The sequence below is a fragment of the Theropithecus gelada genome, chromosome 10 (genome assembly GCF_003255815.1).
Source record: "Theropithecus gelada isolate Dixy chromosome 10, Tgel_1.0, whole genome shotgun sequence".
Classification (NCBI taxonomy): domain Eukaryota; kingdom Metazoa; phylum Chordata; class Mammalia; order Primates; family Cercopithecidae; genus Theropithecus; species Theropithecus gelada.
Window position 1 is genome coordinate 5,166,191 of NC_037678.1, and position 24,845 is coordinate 5,191,035.

At 51.3% G+C, this 24,845-nt stretch overlaps 1 protein-coding gene across 1 annotated transcript; it reads right to left on the reverse strand.

Moving 5' to 3' along the window:
• Positions 1 to 4,153: 4,153 nt before the first annotated feature.
• RIBC2 (RIB43A domain with coiled-coils 2) lies at positions 4,154 to 24,845 on the reverse strand. The gene is made up of 7 exons (XM_025399323.1): positions 24,723 to 24,845; positions 24,260 to 24,341; positions 20,523 to 20,867; positions 15,408 to 15,526; positions 10,809 to 11,036; positions 5,684 to 5,850; positions 4,154 to 4,291 (listed from the first exon to the last, which is right to left on the reverse strand). The coding sequence occupies exons 1-7, from the start codon at positions 24,834 to 24,836 to the stop codon at positions 4,213 to 4,215; spliced, it is 1,134 nt and encodes a 377-aa protein (XP_025255108.1). The 5' UTR covers positions 24,837 to 24,845; the 3' UTR covers positions 4,154 to 4,212.

A 24,845-nucleotide genomic window follows, 5' to 3' on the forward strand; every position in this document is an offset into this window, starting at 1 on the left:
TAAGAGAGAGATTCTCTATAAAAAACAAAAAAAAAAAAAAAAAAAAAAAAAAAAAAAAAAGATTGTGCCACTCCAGCTTGGGTGACAAAGTGAGACCTCATCTCAAACAAACAAACGTTAGTGGGGAAATGTGACAAAAATCCTTTGGATTTATGAAATCACAATGGGCCTTTCGGGGGAGAGTAACCCCCCACGTCTGGCCTCGGCTCTGTCTTCCACCCAGGGGCAACACACGGAACGTCTTTTATCCTGTGGACGGAATCACAACATCCAGTAGTGTCGGGGCTGTTGGAAGAACCTGCCCAGCACAAGGCCTGGGCCTCCGCAGTTTAAAAACCACCTGATTGGCCGGGCGCGGTGGCTCAAGCCTGTAATCCCAGCACTTTGGGAGGCCGAGGCGGGCGGATCACGAGGTCAGGAGGTCGAGACCATCCTGGCTAACCCGGTGAAACCCCATCTTTACTAAAAATACAAAAAACTAGCCGGGCGAGGTGGCGGGCGCCTGTAGTCCCAGCTACTCGGGAGGCTGAGGCAGGAGAATGGCATAAACCTGGGAGGCGGAGCTTGCAGTGAGCTGAGATCCGGCCACTGCACTCCAGCCTGAGCGACAGAGCGAGATTCCGTCTCCAAAAAAACAAAAAACAAAAAACAAAAAACAAAAAAAACACACAAAAAAACCCACCTGGTTCCTCTTCCTGCCTGGAGAACGGCAGGGACTGTGTTGTGCTGCTGGTCACCAGCAGAGGGCGCACGGAAAGCAAGTCTGCGTCCGAAGTTCTCAGGCCTGCCCTTCCTTCAGGAATAGTTTTTACAATGTTGCAGGATTCAGAGTTAAAGCCTCTCCACGTTGGGTCATGATTCCAGGCATATAAACGCAGTGGTGATGGCTGCGGCGACCTCCTAGCGCTCCCTTCCTTTTCTCCTCTGCCTCCTTCCCAAGGATTTCCTTCCCTGTCCGTGTCTCCCATTAGACGTGGCGATCCCGGCCCAGGGCCTGGTCTGACCCAGGCCAGGAAGAGTGCTCAGTGCTCACTGAATGAACCGACATTACTTCCTATTTCTGCCTTATCTGCCCACTTGAAAGCAGGGGATGAAGGACAGTACTGGCTGTCACTCTCCCATCACTGGGGCCCGCCCAGAGTCTGGCTTGTTCAGCCTGGACACACGAATGTCCCTAATGGAGTTATCTTGGCAGGCAACGGAACCAGGTGCCCTCCTGCCTCTCCCCCTGTTGTGCGTTGAATTGTGTCCTCCTACAAAAGATATGTTGGAGTCCCAACCCCAGGCACCTCAGAATAGAACCTTATTTGGAAATAGGTTAATTGTAAATGAAATTAGTTAATATGAGGTCATTAGGTTAGGCTCCAACCCAATATGGCTGGTGTCCTTATGAAAAGGGGAAATTTGGACGCATACACACACGCGGGGAAGACCGCAGCAAGAGGAAGTCACAGACCAGAGTGATGTGCGTACAAGCCAAGGAACACCAGAGATCACCAGCAAACTGCCAGGAGCTGGGGCAGAGGCCCGGAACAGATCCTTCTTCGCAGCCTCGGAGGGAAGCAACTCAGCCCACACCTCGATTTGGACTTCTGGCCTCCAGCACCTCAAGGAACTCTAAGTTTCTCCTGGTTAGGCCACTCAGTCTGCGGGATTTTGTTAATGGCAGCCTGGGAAATGAGTACATCCCCTAACCCCTTCCCCGACAGGCAGTGTCTGTGTTACTGTCAGTCACTCTGCAAACAGGCAGCTCCGGTTCAGGAAACAAGGGGTGAGCAGCTGGCTGAGAGTTTTGAAGCCCTGGACTCTGCATGGTGGCCCTGCCTGGTGCAGTCAGAATGGTGAGGTCCTTCGTTTTGTGGGTGCAAAACGAGGCTAAGCAGCTGCTCTCCAGAGGTGCGATGGGGGCAGGTTCAAGAGACCATCTGCCCAAGAGGCCCAGTGGGAGCCTGGTACACAGGGCGTGCTAACAAACCAATTCTTGCCCTCCCCTCTCTGGCTTTACATCACAATCCACACTCTAGTTAGAGCTCCTGAGGCAGTCCCCTGGATTCCATCTGTGGTCCCACACCAGCCTGGGGGTGGCAGCATTACTTGATTGACTGTGGATTTGAACCACGTCTTCAGTGTGGTCATTTGTTCAAATGCTTTGCCTGGGAGCTCGTGTGGGCCTGGATCCAGAGGGAGGCATAAAGTCTGTCTGCAAAGCCTCGCCTCCCTTCGGGCAGCCCGTGGGTGGCCTGAGCCTGCTGGACTGCTAGAGCACACCCAGCCCTCTCTGCCTGGCTGACAACTCTCTCCAAGCTCCCCTTTTGCCTTCAGGATAAAGTCTGCAGCCTTCCTCGTAGGGCTCCACCTGCTTCTCACACCTTGGCCACAGGCCTCTTCCTTCTACCCCTACCCCACACCAGCCCCCACGCCTTCTATGCGCTGACCTTCTCTCCTGGACACCCCAGTGCCTTTGTTTGTGCCTGCCAGCGAGTCCAGCCCCTTTGTCCACCTAAAAACCCTGCTGATCCTGAGGCTCAGGTGGAACGCCCACCAGTGAAGGGTCTGAGCATGGGAAGAACCAAAGGGGCACTCAGACGGAGGGGAAAGTGAGCGAAGCTGTCTGCACTGGAGTGTCCAGCTCTATCTCAGCTAAGGACAATGTGTCAAGAGCTGCCATCTGTCAATGGCCCTGGGTATATGGCCCCACAAGAAACCCATGTGGAGAAGGAAGAGGTAACTGGGGTGGGGGGACCCAGTCATTTCTGAGTCTTGGGGCCAGAAATCCTGTCCTTGAGGTCAAGGACAGGGAGGGAGCTGGACTTAGTCCCCACTCTCAGTGGAAAATGCCTCCCCACACCTCCGGCCTGGCAATTTCCAAGTCACTCTTCCAGTGTGGCTTGCAGCAGATAGCTAGTTGTCCCCCACTATGTATTACTTCATTTGTATACAATTGTAGAATGATGGTCTGGTCACACGGCCAGCCAGCTAAGCTTCCTAGCCTCCATTCACCTAGGTGTGGTCACATGACTGAACTCTGGTCCATGGGATACAAGCAGAGGTGAAATGCACTTTCCATGCCATGTTGTCATGGAGAAGTAGCAAGCCGACCCCCTTCTTTTTTGGCCAGGGCATGGCAGGATTAGTGGAGGCCGGAGCAGCATCCTGGACCACAAGACAGGAACTGTGTGGTGGCGGAGAGGACAGAGTCACAAGCTGGAAGGAGTCTCAGCAGAGCTACCATATGACCTTGCACTTCTATGAGAGCAGAAATGAGCCTCGGGTTTTTTTTTTTTTTTTTTTTTTTTTTTTTTTTTTTTTTTTTTTTTTTTGAGACGGAGTCTCGCTTTGTCACTAGGCTGGAGTGCAGTGGTTGTAATCTTGGCTCAATGCAACTTCCACCTCCCGGGTTCAAGTGATTCTCCTGCCTCAGACTCCCAACTAGCTGGGACTATAGGCGTGTACCACCATGCCCAGCTAATTTTTGTATTTTTAGTAGAGACAGGGTTTCACCATGTTGGCCAGGATGGTCTTGAACTCCTGACCTCGTGATCCGCCCACCTCAGCCTCCCAAAGTGTGGGGATTACAAGCGTGAGCCACCGCGCCCAGCCAAGCCTCTGTTGTTTCAAGGCCACTGCTGTTTCAGGTCAGTTTTAGGAGCTGGTCAAGTGAAGTGCCTGAGAGCTAGTTCTCCTTGGGTTCAATCCCAAGCACCCACAGTTCCTGGGGGTATGACTTCGCCAAGCCACTTAACGTGTCTGTAACTCAGGTTATTCAACTAGAAAATGTGAGTAGTAAAAATACCCATCACCAGCTGTTGTGAGAATCAAATTAGTGAATTCTACATGAAGTGTGTGGATCTGCACATAGCTTTGCATGTGGGAGCAGTAACTATTACTGCAGCTGAACCTTGAGTCTGTGCGGAACAGGCCCACCTTAAACACCACCTTAAATACCACCTCTCCCTAGGGTGGCCCTGAGCAGGCCCGTGTTGAGCTACTTCCCAGAGCCCCACCCAAGACCTTCGCCGAGCTGAGCCGAACAGAAACTAATGTTCCTCACAGAAATACAACGGAGAGGTTAGATAAATGTTTTGTCCACAGTGGACAATTACAGCTGAAGGGTACTTGTGGCCCAAGGAGTGTATTTTTAAAAAAGCAATGTGACTCTTTAAGGCTGCCACTCTTTATACGTGAATGACGGGAACAAGGGTGTCTTCCTCATTATCGACTTCCTGTATTAAATTGTGTGAAATAATCTCCCGTGGGTTGATTTGTATAGACTTCATTCATGTATTTTTTCCTGATAACAAAACGAGAAAAAAAAAGTCAGCAAATGTGTATACTTCCTAAATATTCTTTGTTTTTTTTTTGAAAAGGCACACAAACTTTTTATTAGTGTGTTATCCCCAAAATACAGAATACATTTCACACCTAATGAGCCCCCCCAAAATGATCCATCTCAACCACTCCTCAGCGGCGAGGGTCACTCTATAATTACACTGCAGGTAGATGAGGGACTTACACCAGTAACAGTTGGGGACATATGAAAATTAAATCTCCATGGGTGTGACTGTATATTTTGTTCACCCCATTTGATCTGTCAGATCATTCTTTTCTTTTTTTTTAGAGACGAAGTCTTGCTCTGTCATCCAGGGTAGAGTGCAGTGGTGCGATCATAGCTCACTGCAGCCTCTAGCTCCTGGGCTCAGGCGATCTTCCTGCCTCAGCCTCCCCAGTAGCTGGGATTTCAACCGTGCGCCAACCATGGCTGGCTTTTCAGATCTTTTTTTTTTTTTTTTTGAGATGGAGTTTTGCTCTTGTTGCCCAGGCTGGAGTGCAATGGCATAATCTCAGCTCACTGCAACCTCCACCTCCCAGGTTCAAGTGATTCTCCTGCCTCAGCCTCCCAGGTAGCTGGGATTACAGGTATATGCCACCACACCCGGCCAATTTTTGTATTTTTAGTAGAGACGGGGTTTCACCATGTTGGCCAGTCTGGTCTCAAACTCCTGACCTCGTAATCTGCCCACCTCGGCCTCCCAAAGTGCTGGGATTACAGGCGTGAGCCACCGTGCCCGGCCCTCAGATCATTCTTAATGCTCCTTTTAGGCCCACAACAGATGGACCAACCAGCAACCAGACATCGGATTGGAGAAAATATTCCTGGGCCCCTCCTGAGTTTAAGCCAAGAGCTTGATAAATAAGTAAATAAATATTGTGTTTTTCAGTTGCGAGTTCACCTATTTACTTGCATTTGACCTCTTCCTGTAGCTGGAACTCTGAACTCTTGGGGTCCTGTCTATAACCAAGAGACTCCAGGCTTTTTGGGGGCAGCCCAGGGAGCCCCTCTCTCTGCCTGGAAAGCCATCCCTGAGTAGGTAATGCCATCCTCCTCCTGGGTCTCAGCCATGAAGCCTCCTCCAGGAAGCCTTCCTGACTCCCCCAGCAGACTCAGTGCTCTTCTCTGGGGCTTTCCGGTGTGGAAAAGCCCCATGCACCCTGTGTGGACAGCAGTGACCCGTGGCCCATGGGTCTGTCAACCCAAGCCAGCCCACTTGAGGTCCACAGTGTCCAGATGAGGACCACCAGGGCGCGGTGTTTCCCTCCTGGCCCCTCCTTGTCCTCGACCTCCACAGCCCCGCAGTCCCTCTACCTGGTCCCCAACCTGGCCCTGGTCCCACCCAGCACTCACTGCAAACGCTGCTCCTTGGCCAGGCTGAGGTTGCTGCTGTCCAGAGCTCTGCGCAGGTCGCGCTGCTGCCGCCGCTGCTGCCGCTCAAACAGCAGGGCGGCGCGGGCCCCCTGAATCCTCCGCCGGTCCCAGTCCAGGTCTCGCTGGTGCTTTTCTTCCTGGAGCCTCTGGAAGGAAAAGAGGCGGCTCACCACTGCCTTTCCCCAGAGCCAAAGAGCCCCAGGGGATTGTCTAGGGGGCCTGGCCTCTCATTCTACAGATGGGGAAACTGAGGCTCAGAGGAGGGTCAGGTAGGTGACCGATGTCATGCAAGAAGCCAGAGGAGACCCCCAGCCTGCCCTCATTCCACGTGGCCCGCTGTCCTCCCCCATCAGGAGGTGCTGGCCGTCCTCCTTCTCCTGAAGGCACAGCAGGGACTCAATTCCTACCACAGCCTCCACTCCCGGCTGCCGGGCTCACAGGTGCAGGCCGGGCCCAGAGTCTGCCTCCTCAGGTCCTCAGGGGCTCCCTGGCTCGGTCAGCAGTCAGATGCCACCTCCAAGAGCCATGGCCAGCTGTCCCACAACTGAACGCAGATCACCTGGGCAGCTTCCAGAACATGCACACACCATAGCCTCACCCAGTGACAAGAAGCTCATGGTCCCAGAGGGGCACCCCGACCCCTGAGTTGCTGTGTTTCAGCTCATTCCTCACTGCCCTCCTCACTGTGAAAACTCCGGGGCCTAGGAAGAGGACGCTGGATTTGTGTGGAGGGAGGGGCACTTGCCCACGTGTTGTCAGCTTTGTTAGGGCTGAAGACGAGTCCCCTTTGCCCACTTTTGCCATTTTTAGGGCAGAGCCTCCTCCCGCCAAATGAGCAAGGATGAGTGTCCGGTGAGTGGCACGGGGGTCTGGGTGGCCCCATCCTGGGACTGAGGGCAGGCTGGTGGGCTTTGCCACCCACAAGGCAAGTCACCTGCTCTCACGAACCTCAGTGTCCCCCGCTGTAAAGCCAGGCTGCTGTCAGGAGCCCGGGGTCATCACAAAAGCTGCTTGGTGGCAAACAGGGAATGACATGGGACACACTCGGCCGGGCTAAGAGCAAAGCAGACAGCCTAGCTGTTTGCTGCGAGATTCCAGCCTTCCCAGTTACCTCCACGCACAGAAAGGGGATGGAGGCAAGGACCCAGAAAGGAAGGGGCAGTATTTCTGAGTGGGGAGGTTTCATGTGTGTTTTTCCCCCTTTGTGCTTTTCTGTCTTCTTAACTTTCTATAAAAAATGAAAACTAGACAGCAATGCTGCTTTCAGGATGGCTGATCTTCTGTGCCAGACGGTCCAGGCAGAGCTGCGTCCTGAAGCACAGAGCAGGGCCCTGGACCCCAGTTCCAGCCCCGGCCCCCTTTCCGCCTTGGACTACGGCCTGCGCAGGTCCCGACCCTACTGCAGCCTCCCACACACATGCACCTCTGGCCTGCAGGGAAGCAGGTGGGCGAGCTGCCCTCCCGACTCCTCATGCCCTGGTCCACACCACCGGCACTGTCCCTCCTCCTCCCCAGACCCACCAAATCAGAAGCTTACACCAACTATGCACCTGCCAGCCCAACCTGGCCTCTCCCACTCACTCTCTGCAGGTTTGAGGCCCTCTCCAGATCTCTCCGGCCAGGATTCTCAGTGGTTTCAGCACACACAGAGACAGCCCTCTCCTGTCCCCAGCTGCTCAGCTCTCCCGCCTCCTCTCCAAAGACCTAGGCCCGGCTTCACCTTCTCACCCGCTGGGCACACCCTACCAGTGGGTCTCAAACCTGAGTGGGCATCAGAATCCCCTGGGGGCTTTTGAAATTACAGACTGCGGGCCCCACCCGGCCGATGTTGCAGGTCCGGAGACCCTCCCTTTGGGACCCTCCACCCTTCCCTTGTTATTACCAATAACGCTGCCTCCACAGTCTCACTGCTCTAACCCGCCTCTTCCACTCTCTCCAAGTCCCTGATTCCAATGATGATGCCCCCCGCGAAGTGTGACCTCCAGTCCGCTGGCCGCCACTTTTCCAATCTCTCTCTGGTCCCCTGGTTAGTCTCATGGAAGACGCTCCCAGGCCGCTACCCTCGGTCCCCTGAGTTCTTCACTTGGTCAGGCAGGCAGTGACCACGATGAATCCGGCTAAGCATGGGTGGGGACACCCCGACAGCGCTCTCTGGGGTCACTTCAAGGTTATGACTATGACCCCCCAGTGGGCCCTGGGCACTGTCCGACCAGCCTGTCCCCTTCCTCCAGACTGTTCCCTTTCCAGTTCTTCTAGATGACCATTTACATTAACTCCCCCCAACCCTGCTCACTTCCACTTCTAAAAGGTAGAAAATGACGGTCACTTCAGTGGTCCTGAGCCACAGTCCCCAGTACAAATCAATTTCAGGTCTCATTTCTGTTCACCCACAAGCTCCTGCCCTGACGCCCCTTCCCATGACTCCAATGACGGCTCCGAACTCCCAGGCCACACCAAGCCCTCAGCTAGCACTCCATGTCCCTTGCTCTCTGCAGCCCAGGGACATGGCTCCAGCAAGTGTCTCCTCGGGCATCAATGCCCCCTCTACTGCATCACTCCGGTTGAATGACAAGCATGCTGTTATTTCTACAATCAAGACAAACAAAAACCTTCCCTTCACCCCACGGCCCCCACCAGCTCCCACTCCATTTCTCTGCACCCTTTACAGCAAACGCCTTGTAAGCGCTGTCTACACATGCCATCTCCATTTGTTTCCTGCCTGTTCTCTCTTGAGCCCACTAGGCTGGAGGCCCCACTCCTCTGCCAAATGTGCTCCTTCCTGACGGGGTGCCCGGTGACTGCCATGGTGCTGGATCCAGCGTTTAGCCTGCAGCCTGGCAGCAGCGTTTGACCCAGGGGTTCTCCTCTCCTTCCCTCCCAAACACCTTTCCTCACTTGGCCTCCAGGAAACCACGGCTTGCATCTGTCCACCTCCCTGGCGGCCCCTTCTCAGATTCCTTTGCTCTTTATAAATAGTGGTGGTGAGAAGAGGGGTTCTGAGTGGGGAGCAGGACTCAGTCCTCAGCTTTAAATGCTCTCTGTAGTGCCGGGCATGGTGGCTCACACCTGTAATCCCAGCACTTTGGGAGGCTGAGGTGGGAGGATCATTTGAGATCAGGAGTTTGAGACCAGCCTGGCCAACATGATGATACCCTACCTCTACTAAAAATATAAAAATCAGCTGGCCGGGCGCGGTGGCTCAAGCCTGTAATCCCAGCACTTTGGGAGGCCGAGACGGGTGGATCACGAGGTCAGGAGATCGAGACCATCCTGGCTAACACGGTGAAACCCTGTCTCTACTAAGAAATACAAAAAACTAGCCGGGCGAGGTGGCGGGCGCCTGTAGTCTGAGCTACTCCGGAGGCTGAGGCAGGAGAATGGCGGGAACCCGGGAGGCGGAGCTTGCAGTGAGCTGAGATCCGGCCACTGCACTCTAGCCTGGGCTACAGAGCGAGACTCCGTCTCAAAAAAAAAAAAAAAAAAAAAAAAAATCAGCTGGATGTGGTGGTGCATGCCTGTAATCCCAGTTACTGGGGAGGCTGAGGCAGGAGATTCGCTTGAACTTGGGAGGCAGAGGTTGCAGTGGGCCAAGATTGCACAACTGCACTCCAGCCTGGGTGACAGAGTGAGACTCTGTCTCCAAATGCATGCATACATACTCTCTGTAGGTGACGACTCACATTTATGCCTCTGGCCCAGACCTTGTTCTGAGCCCTGTGTTACATATCCAGCTGCCTCCTGGGCTTTAATTGGAGGCTGTGGCAGAAAATACTACTTGTCTCCCAGTAACCATTTTCCATTCTTCCTTAGTAAAAGAATCACCAGCACTTCACTGCTTGGAATAAACACATTTCCTTGACTTTTTTAGAGTTAGGGGCAACCTTGTGACTAAGTGTTGTCCAGTGAAATGTAAGTGGAAATCTCCTTAGAGTGTTCTCCATTCCTCCTTCCTGGTAGCTGGACTATGCATGTGATGGCTGGTGCTTGAGCAGCCATCGTGCACTAAGAAGTGAGAGCCAGGAGCCAAGGATAGCAGGACATCAGTCAATGACCACAGAGCTGCCATACCAGCCCTGAACTGTTTTCCTGAGGATTTACTTGCAAGAGAGAAAGTTCTATTTTGTTTAAGATGCTGTTATTTGTGGTTTTCTGCCACATTCAGGCAAATCTAATCCTAATAGATACAGATCTCTAATGAACTTTGCACACTTAACATATCCAAAATTGTAACTTTGATTTCCACCCCTCCCACCCCATCAACCTGCTCTTCCCACCACCTTCCCTATCTCTGGAAAAGCCAATTCCATCCCTCTAGTTGCTCAGGCCACAGGACCTGGAGTTGCCTTTAACTCCTCTCCTTCCCACATCCCCACCTAATCATTCATCTGATATTGTCGACTGTACCTTCAACATAGATCCAGAATCTGACCATTGCTCAGCGCCCCCACTGCCTGCCCCGTGGTCCCAGCCAGCATCGCCTCTCACTGTGAACACTGCAGAGGCCTTCCTGGAGATCTCCTTCCTTCCCCTTCAGCCCCTATAGTGTTCGCCCTCAATACAGGAGGATCATGCTGGGGGTCCTGTTCAATTTAAGTCAGATCCTGTCACTCCTCTGCCCAAAACCCTGCAGAGTTCCCCATCTCAGTCACAGAAGAGGCCAAAGTCCTCCCCAGTGGCCTGCCAGGACCTTGACCCTCTGCCTCTGAGGCCTCAGCACCTGCCCCTCTCCTCACTCCACTCCAGCCACCAGGCTCCTCGCTCTTCTCTGAGCAGGTCCGGCAGGGTCCTGCCCCAAGGCCTGTGCCCTTGCAGCTCGCCCTGCCCGGTCACCCTTTTCCCAGGCAGACACATGGCTCCCTCCCTCCCCTCTTTTGGGTCTTTGCTTCAGTGTCTTCCCAGTCTACTGTTCTCTTTCTTGGCACTCCTACTCCTGATGCCACATCATACGGGTGTGAGACTATCTGGCTCTTGTCTTCCCCCCGCCCCCAACTAGAAGGGAAATTCCTTGAGGGCAGGTCCTAGGGCAGAGCACAAGGCCTGCTACAACTACATTTGTGCCTGGAAGGCAGCTCTGCGGGCTCGGGGAAAGGGGCGGGGCAGCCACCAGCTTCTCCTGGACTTGCTGCTTCTGGACGAGGCGGATCTGCTCCAGCTGCTCCTGCGTCATGCCCTTCCAGCGGTCGGGGACCACGCGGTGGGGCCCGAAGGAGCTGGCTGCCTGCTGCGGGTTCTCGGAGAGCAGGTCCCCACGCAGCAGGTTGGTGATCTCAGTCAAGTTGTCCTCTTGTTCTTGCTTTTTCTCTCGCTTTTTCCTTTCCACTGACTCGATGGCCTAAGCAGGTGAAGACATTAAAGATGGTCCGAGTGACCCCAGGGGTGTTCTGACACCCAGGCCAGCAAACCTCACTGGGGGCCCTTGAGGGGAGGATATGCTAAGGGCAGCAGGAGTTCGGTGGAGGGGAGACTTGTCAGGCACGGATGCGGAGGGTCCTTGAATCCCTGGCTGTCTGCACACTGCTGGGCGGGTGGGCTGGACTCGGGGGATCACCACCTGTTGGGTGTGTGCGTGAGAGCTCTGGGTCTTGCACCAACTTGCCAAGGCAGGGAGCTCTCTCCTTGGATTAGGCCGCCACCCTACATGGGCCTGGCCCCAACCAAGGCAGGGCTCTGTGCCCCTGGCAACCCTTGGACATCTGTGGGCTGCAAAGAACACTCAACAGAGTGATTTACAACAGTGGTGACTTCTAAATGGTAGAAAATGCACTGTCACTTCAGTGGTCCCGAGCCGCGGTCCCCAGTACAAAGCAATTCCAGGTCTCATTTCTGTTTGATTCCCTGGGGGGTCTCCGGCTGGGCGACCTGCACCAAGTCACCTCCCCTCTCTGGGCTGCAGTCATTTCTCTGTAAAGTCGGAAGATGGCTTTTAGGAGATATGTACTTGGGATAACAGTTGTCCTCAGTAACACACGGACAGGGCAGTTTGCAAGGAGCTGGCATTCCACAGGTGCTCACCGGAGGCCAGCTTGATGGAGTCACACAGCACACACTTTGTAGCTAGACAGGCCCAACTTCAAATACTGGACTTGCCACTGAGTACTCCCTAAGAAAGTCAGCTCATCCTTCCAAGCCTCCTTTTTTTTTTTTTTTGAGATGGAGTCTCGCTCTGTCAGAGTGCAGTGACGCAATCTCAACTCACTGCAACCTCCACCTGCCAGGTTCAAGTGATTCTCCTGCCTCAGGCTCCCGAGTAGCTGGGATTACAGGCCTCTGCCACAACGCCCAGATGATTTTTTGTATTTTTAGTAGAGACAGGGTTTCACCATGTTGGCCAGGCTGGCCTCAAACTCCTGACCTCGTGATTTGCCCATCTCGGCCTCCCAAAGTGCTGGGATTACAAGCGTGAGCCACTGTGCCCAGTCTCTTTCTGTTTTTTAAGATAGGGTTTTACTCTGTTGCCCAGGCTGGAGTGTAGTGATGCACTCATAGCTCACTGCAGCCTCCACCTCCCAGGCTTGAGTGATTCTCCTACCTCAGTCTCTCAAACAGCTGGGACTATAAGGCCATGCCACCACACCCGACTAATTAAAAAAAAAAATTTTTAGAGACAGAGTCCCACTGTACTGCCCAGTCTAGTCATGAACTCCTGAGCTCAAGTGATCCTCTTGCCTCAGCTTCCCAAAGCGTTGAGGTTACATACATGAGCCACTGCGCCTGGGCCTGAGCCTGTTTCTTTGTCAGTTAAGTTGGATTAATCATGCCTCTGTGGGAGGGCTGTTGAACACAGTGACTACTAAGAGCAGCTAATTGTTGCTAAAATTAAAAATAATAGTCAACCAGGTGGATCACCTGAGGTCAGGAGTTCAAGACCAACCTGACCAACATGGTGAAACCCCATGTCTAGTAAAAATACAAAAAAAAAAAAAAAATTAGTCAGGTGTGGTGGAGTGTACCTGTAATCCCAGCTACTCAGGAGGCTGAGGCAGGAGAATCGCTTGAACCTGGGAGGCAGATGTTGCAGTGAGCTGAGACGGCACCACTGCACTCCAGCCTGGGCGACAGAGTGAGACTTGGTCTCTAATAATAATAACAATAATAATAATGACCATCATCTGCTGAGTCCTGATCATGTGCCAAACTGTCCTGACCTGTCACGTGCATTACCATGTGAGTCCTCGCAGCCACCTTACTAGCAGGTGTGATGGCCAATACTGCTGACCATTCGCTATCAACAGTGTTCTTCCTGGGCATGGGGCAGAACTACCCGTCCTGCCCACTTAGAGTGAGCGTGGCCCTGTGGCTTGCTTTCACTAGTGAAATGTGAGCAGGGGCGGCAGTACTGCTCCTGGGAGGATGCCTGGGGGGACTAGCCGCATTCCTTCCCTCCTGTGCTGCTGGGATCCTCCGGCTGGCGGTCGCTCAGTCCCAGGGCCTGGGCTCCAAAGTGAGGATGCCGAGGAGCAGGCCTCACAGCCAGTCCACGGCGGGCAGGGAGCATGCATGGAACACCAACTTTCTGTTTAAGCCACTGAGACTGGTGGGTGCTTCTTACCCCAGCAAAAGCGTAAGCACATTCTCACTGACACAGAAGGGCGTTATCGCTTCCTCATTCTGCAGATGATCAAACCGAGGCAGTGGGTGGCCTGCCCAAGGCTGCAGGGCAGAGTGTGGTCTCGCACCCATGTGGTCAGGCTCTAGAGCCTGTGTGTCAGACCCTGATGCCACAACTGACACACGACGCCTCTCTGACGAAGTGAGCCCCGACCCAAGAACTGGAGGCCCTCAGTGTGTCCTTCCTGTTGAACTGGACCGGCCTTCTTGGGCTTTTCTTTTGAGGAGGATAGTTATCCAGAACCTTGTACTAACATCCCAGGTTAATCAAAGAGCCCAGTTCTAGTTAGGAACAGAGCTGCAGAAGCCGGAGGGCGGCTCTCCCCAGTGCACGAGTGTTTGTGATGGCGCTGCCTCGTGGCGTCCACATGAGGAGCTGGGGGCTGAGAATACCAGGCAGGCTGTAGACGCCCATTCAACATCTTCTAGAATACAGGAATGAATCAACTGATGAAGGAGACAATAGGGTTTAGCAAAAGCTACCCCAAAGCCCAGCAGGAAGGGCTCCATAAACACTGGTTGAACTGATGGATGAATGAGTGAATTATCATCATCATCATCATCATCGCTTCCATAAACGAATGAGCGGATCACTAGCCAACAGCGGACTAATTGTCAAGGGTCGCATCCTGCCATTCACTTGCAGTGGGGACTGGAGCGAACAGACCCCCGTCTTTGGGCGCCCTCTGTAAAATGAAGGGCAGGGATGGATGATCTGTAAGACCTTTGCAGCTCACTGGGTGGTGAGCTCGGACTTCAGGTGTCTTGCTTTGCCCTTTGGTCCTCCCCAGCACCTGCAGTTGGCTCTCCTCATTCCTCTCCCCCGTGTTGAAAACCCACATTCTCTGGTGTCTGGTCCAGCCTCTCTAGGATTTTTGACTGCCTGCCCCCACCAGGAGGACAGTTTTGAGCTTGTATCTCCAATATATTTAATTCACAGTGTGATACTACTATATTTTAATGATAGCACATGCTTATAACTACATATGAACATAGAAATCAAAAGCGATGAGGTTAAAAATAAATATGAAGCAGGGCTCTGGTATCTGCTCTCCCACAGATCCTGCACAGCCTTCTTTGGGGACCATAGTTCTAGTTGACAAGCGAACCTGATCAACGAACCCAGGCAAAGTCCCCACCCACCAGATAATAGAATTGCATTTGAAAAGAAAACCTTGTCAGGGGAGGGAGAGATACCGGGATGAGCCCTAATTTCCAAAAGGAAAAGAGGGCCAGATGTGGTAATCCCAGCACTTTGCGAGGCTGAGGCGGGAGGATCGCTTGGGCTCAGGAGTTTGAGACCAGCTTGGGCAACATGGCAAAACCCTGTCTCTACAAAAAAATACAAAAATTAGCTGGGCACGGTGGCGCATGCCTGTAGTCCTGGCTACTTGGATGGCTGAGGTGGGGGGACCACCTGAGCCTGGGAGGTCGAGGCTGCAGTGAGCCGTGATCATGCCACTACACTTCAGCCTGGGCAATGGAGTGAGACCCCGTCTCAAAAACAAAAAAACCCAAAGAAACAAAATGAAGAACCTACTTCAGCAACTTCAGCATCAGATTGGAGGGGAGGGGAGTGTGTGGGAGGAGGGGAGGCAGAGTTTAGAGGGGAGGCAGGAGCTCTCAGGAGGCCCCATTGTCCGAGCTCATCATGATCTTCTTCATCATCCCCGCCATTGGTGAGCAGCCCAGTAGCTGTTCTCGGTAAAGGGGAAGTCTGAGAGGTGGGAAGAACGGAAACCAGCACCAGCCATTGGAGCAGAGCTAGGTGGTAACAGTCTAGGGTAATGTCACCATCCTTATGTTACAGTAGAAGAAACTGAGGTGTAGAAAGGTGAGCTGACTTCCCCAGGTTACATGGCTAGTTTGGCGGGTTTCCCTCCAAGATTCAGAGCTAAGGGACAGGACTGGGTCTCATCCTTCTCCATAATCAGGCATAATCAGGCAGCCCATCAGGGTCTCTGTCAGGGCTGGTGATGTGACCAGGGAAGCAGGCTGAGACTGGGATCCCAGGGAGGCCAGAGAGCCTTGGGAAGCCGTAGTGGGCTCATCCTCCCCTCCGGTCATCGAGCCCGGGGTCTCGGAGTACGTATACCTGGCTCTTGTTGAAGTCTTTCACAGACGCACAAACCGCCTTTCTGGTGGTGCCTTCCAGCTTCTGTAGGTGCTTGGCTGCCTCATCAAACTGCAGCCTTGTCTCTGTGTAGAGGGCCTCTGAAAGGAAGCAAGAAGCAATCAGACCAACCTGGCCACGGGAGCGCCTTCCCCCTGACACGTGGCCGTCCGTGCCTTTGCCTCCTACCATGTCCTTACCCATGAGCAGGAGGACAGGAACAATAACGACAGGACCTGCCTCTGAGGCTGTGGGAGAGTCAAGCTCCCAGAGGAGTGCTAGTGATCACCACTATGCTGGGGTCCTGGGACAGGCTGGTGGTGTGCCCCTTGCTGTCCTGCTCTATCCGGAGGCAGCTACATCCTTACAGTGGGCAAGAGATACTCTACAGCCCCAGGAAATGACGTTTGAGACCTGCAGGACAAAAGAAGTGGGTTGGGAGCAGATGCAGAGGTTTTGGGAAAGAATTCAACAGAATCCAGAAGTGAAAGAACAAGGAACCCCACAGGACTCTACAGAGGAAGTGGGGCCAGATGACAGATATTGTGGGGTGACAGGAGGACTTGGTTAGGCCAGTGAGGAAGAGAAAGAGGAGGAGGAGGAGGTGAAGGGGTCAAGGTAGAAGGTCCAAACAGAAAAATGTGAAGATTTGGAGTCAAAGAGAGCAGGCTCACATCCCAGCCCAGATATTTCCTAGCTGTTAACCTCAACTATTACTTAGCCTCGCTGAGCCTGTGTCCATACCTGTGAAGCAGGACACACTTCCTTCGCAGAATTATTATTATTATTATTATTTGAGACGGAGTCTCGCTGCGTCGCCCAGGCTGGAGTGCAGTGGCGCATCTCAGCACACTACAACCTCTGCCTCCTGGGTTCCAGCAATTCTCCTGCCTCAGCCTCCAGGGTAGCTGGGATTACAGGTGTGCACCACCACGCCCAGTTAATCTGGTATTTTTGGTAGAGACAGGGTTTCACCATGTTGGTCAGGCTGCTCTTGAACGCCTGACCTCAGGTGATCCGCCCACCTTGGCCTCCCAAAGTGCTGGGATTCCAGGCGTGAGCTACTGCGCCTGGCTTGCAGAATTATTAGGTTAAAAAAAAGTCATCGATCAGGTTTCTTCATTCAAGTATTTGTGCCCTGTGGGTCTCCTCACTGCCTCCAGAAACAAAGACCAAACTCTCATCTTCGATTCTGGCCTCTGAACAGTCAGTCAGCCTCACCTCTCACCGTCCATTTGTTCATTCATCCATTTAACATAGAGCCATGGAGAGCCGAGCATGGGGGTCCCACTTTGCTGGGCACAGGATACATAATGGGGAGTAAGACAGAAAGGGCTTTTCCTGCCTTCCTGGAACTTGCTGCCTAGGAGAGGAGACATCAACCAACACAGGAATCCAGAATAAATGTATTAATGCCAACTGTAGCAGTGACAGGGAGGCAAGGACGGAGAGACAAGAGGAAACATGCTGGGGGTTCCTGGCTGAGGCGGCTGAGGTTAGGGAGGAGGGCAGGGGATTGCTCCTCTGGGAGCAAATGCCGGTCGAGACCTGGAGGACGAAAGAAGTGGGTTGGGAGCAGGTGCAGAGGTTCTGGGCTGGGAAAGGATACAGTGGAATCCAGAAGTGAAAACGGAAGATGGCAGGAACACAGCAAGCAGAGGGGGCGGAGTCGACAGTGGAGAGGTGGGCGGAGGCCCAGCATGCAGAGCCCGTGGGCTGCAGGCGGATTCTGCATCTCTTTCCAAGTGCTTGGGAAGCCATTAGTGGGCTTGAAGCTGAGATCGACCGGGTAGGGTGATGCTGTCCAACCCCGCATTTTTGTTTTTCTTTTTTTGAGACGAGTTTTGCTCTTGTTGCCCAGACTGGAGTGCAGTGGCAGTATCTCGGCTCACTGCAACCTCCACCTCCCGGGTTCAAGTGATTCTCCTGCCTCAGCCTCCCAAGCAGCTGGGATTATAGGCACATGCCACCACACCTAGCTAATTCTTGTATTTTTAGTAGAGACAGGGTTTCACCATGTTGGCCAGGCTTGTCTCAAACTCCTGACCTCAGATGATCCGCCCACCTTGGCCTCCCAAAGTGCTGGGATTATAGGCATGAGCCATCGTACCTGGCTGAACCCCACATTGTTTAAAAGTATCACTGACTGCTGTGTTGGGAATGGATCAGAGAGGGGCAAGAAAGGCAGTGGGGGCCATCAGAAAGATCTCGGCAGAGGTCTGTCCAGCTGAGGTGGCGGCTTGCATCACAAGGGTGACAGCAGGGATGAGGACAAGCGGACAGTTCAAAATATATGCAGGAGGTAGAAGAGACAAGAGTTAGAGATGGCCTGGAGACGGAGGTGGGTCATGGATGATTCCCTAGACTTCTGGTTTAAGGGCAAGAGGTACCAGTGAGTGGGAGGAGAAAGATGGACAAAGGAGTAGATGCAGAAGAGGATCTAGGGCTGCTTTCCAATATGTTGTGAGGGGTCCCGTGAGATGTCAAGGAGACCGCTGAAGAACCAAGCATACAGCTGAAACAAAGCCTTTTGGCCAGAAGTGGAAACGTAGACCACTTGGGAGATGGATGAACCATACAACATGTCAATGATCAAGGCTATGGAGAAAAATAAAGCAAGGGGATAGGGAATGTGGGGTGGGAAGAGGGTACAGGGTTTAAAATAGGGGGTCAGGGAGGCCTCACTGATAAGACAGCATTTTAGCACAGCCCTGGAGGAGGAGAGTGGTGATCCCTACAGATATCTGGGGAAAGACATTTCGAAGTAGAGGGAACAGCACACGCAAAGGCCCCAAGACGGAAGTGAGCCTGATGCACTCATGTCTGATAACAGCAAGATAGTGTGGAAAGAATGGAGTGAGAGGGCAGCATAGCAGGAGATAAGGCCAGACTGTGAAGGCATTATAGGTCCCTGAAAAAAACTGTTTACTGTGAGTGAAATGGGGAGCTACCGTAGGATAACGGGAGAGACCCAAAGAGCAGCTGAGAGATACTTTTTGTTGGTTTGTTTGATACAGTCTCTCTCTGTCGCCAGGCTGGAGTGCAGTGGCACAATCTTGGCTCACTGCAAGCTCTGCCTCCCAGGTTCATCTGCCTCAGCTTCCCGAATTGAGTAGCTGGGACTACAGGTGACCGCTACCACGCCCGGCTAATTTTTTGTATTTTTAGTAAAGATGGAGTTTCACCGTGTTAGCCAGGATGGTCTCGATCTCCTAACCTCATGATCCGCCTGCCTCGGCCTCCCAAAGTGCTGGGATTACAGACGTGAGCCACCGCGCCCAGCCTTTTTTTTTTTTGAGACAGGGTCTCACTCTGTTGCCCAGGCTGGAGGGCGGGGGCACAATCAGGGCTTACTGCAGCCTTGACCTTCCAGGCTCAGTGATCCTCCTGCCTCAGCCTCCCGAGTAGCTGGGACTACATGGGCACGACACCATGCCCAGCTAACTTTTTAATTTTTTGTAGAGATGAGGTCTCACTTTGTTGCCCGGGCTGGCCTTGATCTCTTGGCTTCAAGTGATCTTTCCTCCTCGGCCTCCCAAACTGCTGAGATTGCAGGCGTGAGCCACTGCGCCCAGCCCAGAGATGCTGATAGCCTTAGTTCAGAACGGGAATGTTGGAGAGGGGGGAAAGTAGCTGAAAAATGGAGAGAAAAGAAGGAGTCAAGATTACCTGGGCTGGGGCCCAGGCAGCTAGAAGAAAGGAGCTGTCACGGATGTGGGTAGAAGGTCAGGTCTTCTACCTGAAGAACAGAGTTCTTGGACTTGTGCTGATCTTGCCAAGTGCATTAGACATCCAAGAGAAGTTAGATGGATTTATGAGCCTGGATTCAGGGAAGAGTCCAGGCCGGAGGTATAAACCTGAGAAATGATGGCCTATAGGTGGCATTTAAAGTCACGAGACCAGACGAGATCACTCAGGGGTGAGTTTAGCTGGTAGAGGAGGGCACTGGTGTGAACAACATCCAGAGGTTGAGCAGATGAGAAACCAACAAAGGACCTGGGTGGGAAGGGAACTAATAAGAGTGGTGTTCTGAAAGCTGAATTGTATGCAGATTTCGAGGAGGAGGAGGATATCGACTGTGTGCTGTGCTGGTGTTAGGTCAAGATGAAGATCGAAAACTGACCTTGGATTGGGTGACACAGAGGTCACTGGTGAGGTTGGCCAGGGCAGTTCCAGTGGAGCAGGGAGGGCATAAATCTGGTAGGAGTGGGTTCAGAGAGAATGGGAGAAGAGGATCTGGGGCGACATCACTCATGGAGAGTAGACTGGGAAAGAAGAGGCTGGGAGGAGGATGAGCCGAGCAAGCAGATTGCAAACTAACAAGCAAAGAGGAGGGGCTCAAGAAGGCCAAGTGTGTTCCTCTCTGTGCCTGGTCCCTGTTTTGTCTTCCTCATTGCTCCTCACTATTTCATCGCCCGCTGACACACCCCAAGAGAGCAGGGATGTTACCGTCTTCCTTACCAGGTCTTCCCAGCACAGAGGTGGCTGGGAGGATCAGTGCTGCTCGAGTGCAGGCATGAAGAGGAGCTGGGAGAGCAGAATGCTACTGACCTTAGTGAGGATGCATTGGGCTTTCTGCAGTTCCCTCAGTGAGAGGCTGTTTCAGGCCTTGCAGCCTTTACCCAAGAGGTTCCCTGGACTTGGGGAGTCCTGGTGAGGGCATGTGACCACCATGCCTGCAACTACACCCCCAAAGTCCCCTGTAGGAACTTCTACCACAGCACCCAAGAGACTTAGGAAGACCTACATCTTTCTATTCATCTTCCCAGCAGACTGGGAGGGCAGGGACCAAGTGTGAGTTACCTCTGCACACCAGCATCCACCTAGGACCCCAACACAGCAAGTGTTTCCTGCATGACTGAGGCATGATTCGAGACGTTTCCCTCCTGGAGGGCAGGCTCTGACTTTTCTTTCCCCACAGGGCCAAAGCAGCATGTGGCTGTGCACATTAGTAGGACTTTAAAAAAATCCCACAAAAACTGTAGGGTTGCTTAAAAAAACAACAACAACAAGAAAAAAAAAAAAAACACAGAAAAACTGTAGCGATGGTTTGTTGAAGACAGCGTTGAGACAAGCTTGTCTCTTCTGTTTCATTACCTGCGCATTTTTGTTCAGCACGGGCGTTCTTCCATTCCCTTTGCTGCTGCAAAGACCATTCTCTGTTTTGTTCCTCTTGGAATTTCTTCCTCTCGTGGAAGTTTAAATCCTCTCCCATGAATTTCTGCATTCCTGATATCGTATTCCGAATATCATTATCTGACTGCCGGGCTGGAAGATCTTTCTTAAGGGCTAGGGGGTCAGACAGATCAAATTCACGGCGAGTTTCTGGCTTCTGAAAGCTCTGCTGGAAGTCACTGATAGCCTTACAGAGATTTTTCCTATCCCTCTTTATCCGGTTTTCCAATATACACATGATTTTGTCATTTTGCCTCATTTCAGCGGCTGGAAGAGATATAGCACATCCATAAGCTTAGGATTCAGTGGAAAAAATAAATTTGAATCCATTTTATTTTTTATTATTTACTTTTTTAGAGATAGGGCCTCATTATGTTGCCTGGGCTGGTCTCCTGGCCTCCAGAGATCTTTCTGCCTCAGCCTCCTGAGTCGCTGGGATTATAGAAGTGAGCCCCTGAACCCAGCCCATGAATCTACTTTAAAAAGTATTTTTTTCAGTAATTGCAAAAGTAATACAACCCTCCAAAAAAGTAACACAGCCATTAAAGGATTAGTATCTTGAATATACAAAGAGTACCTACAAATCAATTAAAAAAACCCAAAAACCCAACCCAATAAATGGGTAAAGTGTAGGAACAGCCAGGCAAATCACTATAAAGAAATCTGAGGCCGGGCGCGGTGGCTCACGCCTGTAATCCCAGCACTTTGGGAGGCCGAGGTGGGTGGATCACCTGAGGTTGGGAGCTTGAGACCAGCCTGCCCAACATGGTGAAACCCCGTCTCTGCTAAAAATACAAAATTAGCTGGGCGTGGTGGTGGGCACCTATAGTCCCAGCTACTTGGGAGGCTGAGGCAAAAGAATCACTTGAACCTGGGAGGTGGAGGTTGCTCTGAGCCAAGATCATGCCACTGCCCCAACCTGGGTGACAGAATGAGACTCTGTCCCCCCTCCAAAAAAAAAAAATAAAATAAAATAAAAACAGGTAACCAATACACTTATGAAAGGATGATCACCCATACAAGGTGGGAAACATCCAATGAATTGAAGGCAAAATATTGAAAATGCTAACAATGGCACATATTAGTATGGATGTGGGGAAACAAGATCTCTCATTTGTGGCTGGGGACGGTGGCTCACGCCTGTAATCCCAGCACTTTGAGAGGCTGAGGCAGGCGGATCACAAGGTCAAGAGATCGAGCTCATCCTGGCCAACATGATGAAATCCCATCTCTACTAAAAATACAAAAATTAGCTGGGCGTGGTGGTGCGCGCCTGTAGTCACAGCTACTCGGGAGGCTGAGGCAGGAGAATCACTTGAACCTGGGAGGCGGAGACTGCAGTGAGCCGAGATCAGTCCACTGAACTCCAGCCTGGCGACAGAGCGAGACTCCATCTCAAAAAACAAACAAACAAACAAAAAAAACCTCTCATTTACTGCTTGTAGGAGTGTAACTTGGTACACTTACAACAAAACAATTTTGCAATATCCCATAAAACTACCTTTGACCCATCAATTCCACTTCTAGGTATCCCTGTCACATGTGCTAGGGACACAATTCATGGACAGTCATCGCAGTAGTGTCCACAGTGACAAAACAACTGAAAAAAAAATCTAAACCAGCCATCAGTATGGGAATGGATGAAGAAACTGTAGTTAATTCATATAACAAAATGTCATAAAACAATTAAAATGAATACTCTCTAAATGTAAATCATGGATTAATTTCAAAAATACAAACTTGAATGAAAGAAAAACATATTGCAAATGGATCTATTCAATAGGATACCATTTACGTAAATTTTAAAAACACATAAAAATGGCCGGGCGCGGTGGCTCACGCCTGTAATTCCAGCACTTTGGGAGGCCAAGGCGGGCGGATCACAAGGTCAGGAGATCGAGACCATCCTGGCTAACACAGTGAAACCCTGTCTCTGCTAAAAATACAAAAAATTAGCCGGTCGTGGTGGCGGGCGCCTGTAGTCCCAGCTACTCAGGAGGCTGAGGCAGGAGAATGGTGTGAACCTGGGAGGCAGAGCTTGCAGTGAGCTGAGATAGCACCACTGCACTGTAGCCTGGGTGACAGAGCGAGACTCCATCTCAAAAAAAAAAAAACACACATAAAAACAATTTTATGTTGTTGTGAATACATACATAAACAGTGCAAGCATAAAAGTGTGTGGGGGCTGGGCCTGGTGGCTCATGCCTGTAATTTCAACACTTTGGGAGGCAGAGGCGGGAAGATCACCTGAGGTCAGGAGTTCGAGACCAGCCTGGCCAATATGGTGAAACCTCAGCTCTACTAAAAATACAAAAATCAGCCCAGCATGGTGGTGTGCACCTGTAACCCCAGCTACTCAGGAGGCTGAGACAGGAGAATCGCTTGATCCCAGGAGGCGGAGGTTGTGGTGAGCTGAGATGGCGCCACAGCACTCCAGCCTGGACAACAGAGCAAGACTCTGTCTCAAAAATTAAAGAATAAAAAAGCATGGGAATGATAAACACTTCTGAGGAGAAAGGAAGGGAAAATTAAGAGGTGGTGGGGGGGTGTTGCTATATATTATAAAAAACACAATTCTCAATAAACACTCAAGATATCTGAAGCCAATTTGGCAAAATGTTAACATCTAGTCTGGTGGTGGGTACCTGTCACATTGCTTTTGTAAGATTGAATTACCTCATAACTAAAAATATTAATAAAAAAGATAAAATGTTTGGAACATACAGAACAGTATAAAGGAGAAAATAAAGTTTACTCATAATTCTATCCCTCCAACATTACCACTGCTAACATTTTGGCATATTTCCTTTCTGTCTTCTTCTAAGCATATTTTAAAATATTTCAAAAACATAATAGCCCATTGTATGTACAATTTTGTATCCTGCTTTTTTCTATTATAAAAATCTTTATGGTGTTTAAAAACACTGAAATTTCTTTTTTTTTTTTCAATTTATTTTTTGTAGAGATGGGGTCTTGCTTTGTTGCACAGGCATGTCTGGAGCTCCTGGTCTCAAGTGTGAAATTTCAAGAATTGTTGAAATTGTTGGACATGATAGGGGAAAATGAGTGCTATTTGAGGTGGAATAATAATACCTTGATTTGAATCATGTCTATCTCTGAGTCAGCTTGAGGGTGTGAGCGTGGACATATGTGTTGTCTGGTATAAACAGTTGTCCTCCATATAGGGTCTTAAACTTTTAAGCAGAGAAAGTGAGTGCGTGTTTAAGGCTTTTCCTACCCAGTTTTTTAAGAAAATGGAGGAAAACATACATTTATCGTTAAAATCTATTTACTATAATCCACATTCGAATTCAATAGCTGTTTTTATTTTAAGAGAAGAAGAATCAGTGCATTAAGTTAACTGAGCACAAGGAATTGTGAAATTTAAAAAGAGGAAGAGTGTGAAAATGCCAACTTTTTATATATGTGAAGAAATGAGGGCTGGGCACAGTCGCTCATGCCTGAAGTTCCAGCACTTTGGGAGACTGATGTGGGAGGACCACTTGCACACAGGAGTTCCAGACCAGCCGGGGCAACATAGTGAGACCCCATCTCCATTTAAAAAAAAAAAAGGCGGGGGTGGGGTGGGCGGTGGGGAAGACTGGAGTCTAAAGGCACACAATCCTAAACCAACAGATAAGCATTCAAGAAATGCTCACCAAAGGTTTCGTGTCTGGCTTTTTCAGTAGCTTCTTTTATCTTCTGGTCATGAACTTGAACATCCCAGGCTTCAGTGTCTCCCTATAAATGGAAAAACAGGGGAGAAGGGTTAGAGCCAGATAGTTTTATTCAGTAATAACAATCCCACTTATTATTTTTTAATCTCTGCCCCACTGTACACAAGTTGTAGAAAATCTGGCTCAGGGGAAGAGAACCACTGGTGACTCCAGGCGAGCTCGAGACGGAGCATTATTGGGCCTGCTAAGGTCTCCCACAGCTTTGGCAAGGTCAAAGCATCGAATTCTTCCTCCCCTCAACCTCCTTCTCCCCCTGCAAAACCCGGTGCCGTTTGCAGCCTCCTGGCTCAGATGTTTCATCCTAGAACTCATCTCCTCTCCCCCTCCACGCCGCCCCTCGCCCGCATCTGCCGCTCTAACCCCGTCCCGGCCCCTGCCCTTTCACCCCAATGATCCTGTTTCTGGCGTTGAAGATCCGCTTCTGTCTGCACAGCTCCGCGTGCCTCCTCTTGGCCAGGCTGGCGTCCTGCCGCAAGTCCTTGGGCAGCGCCACCGCCATGGTCTGGGA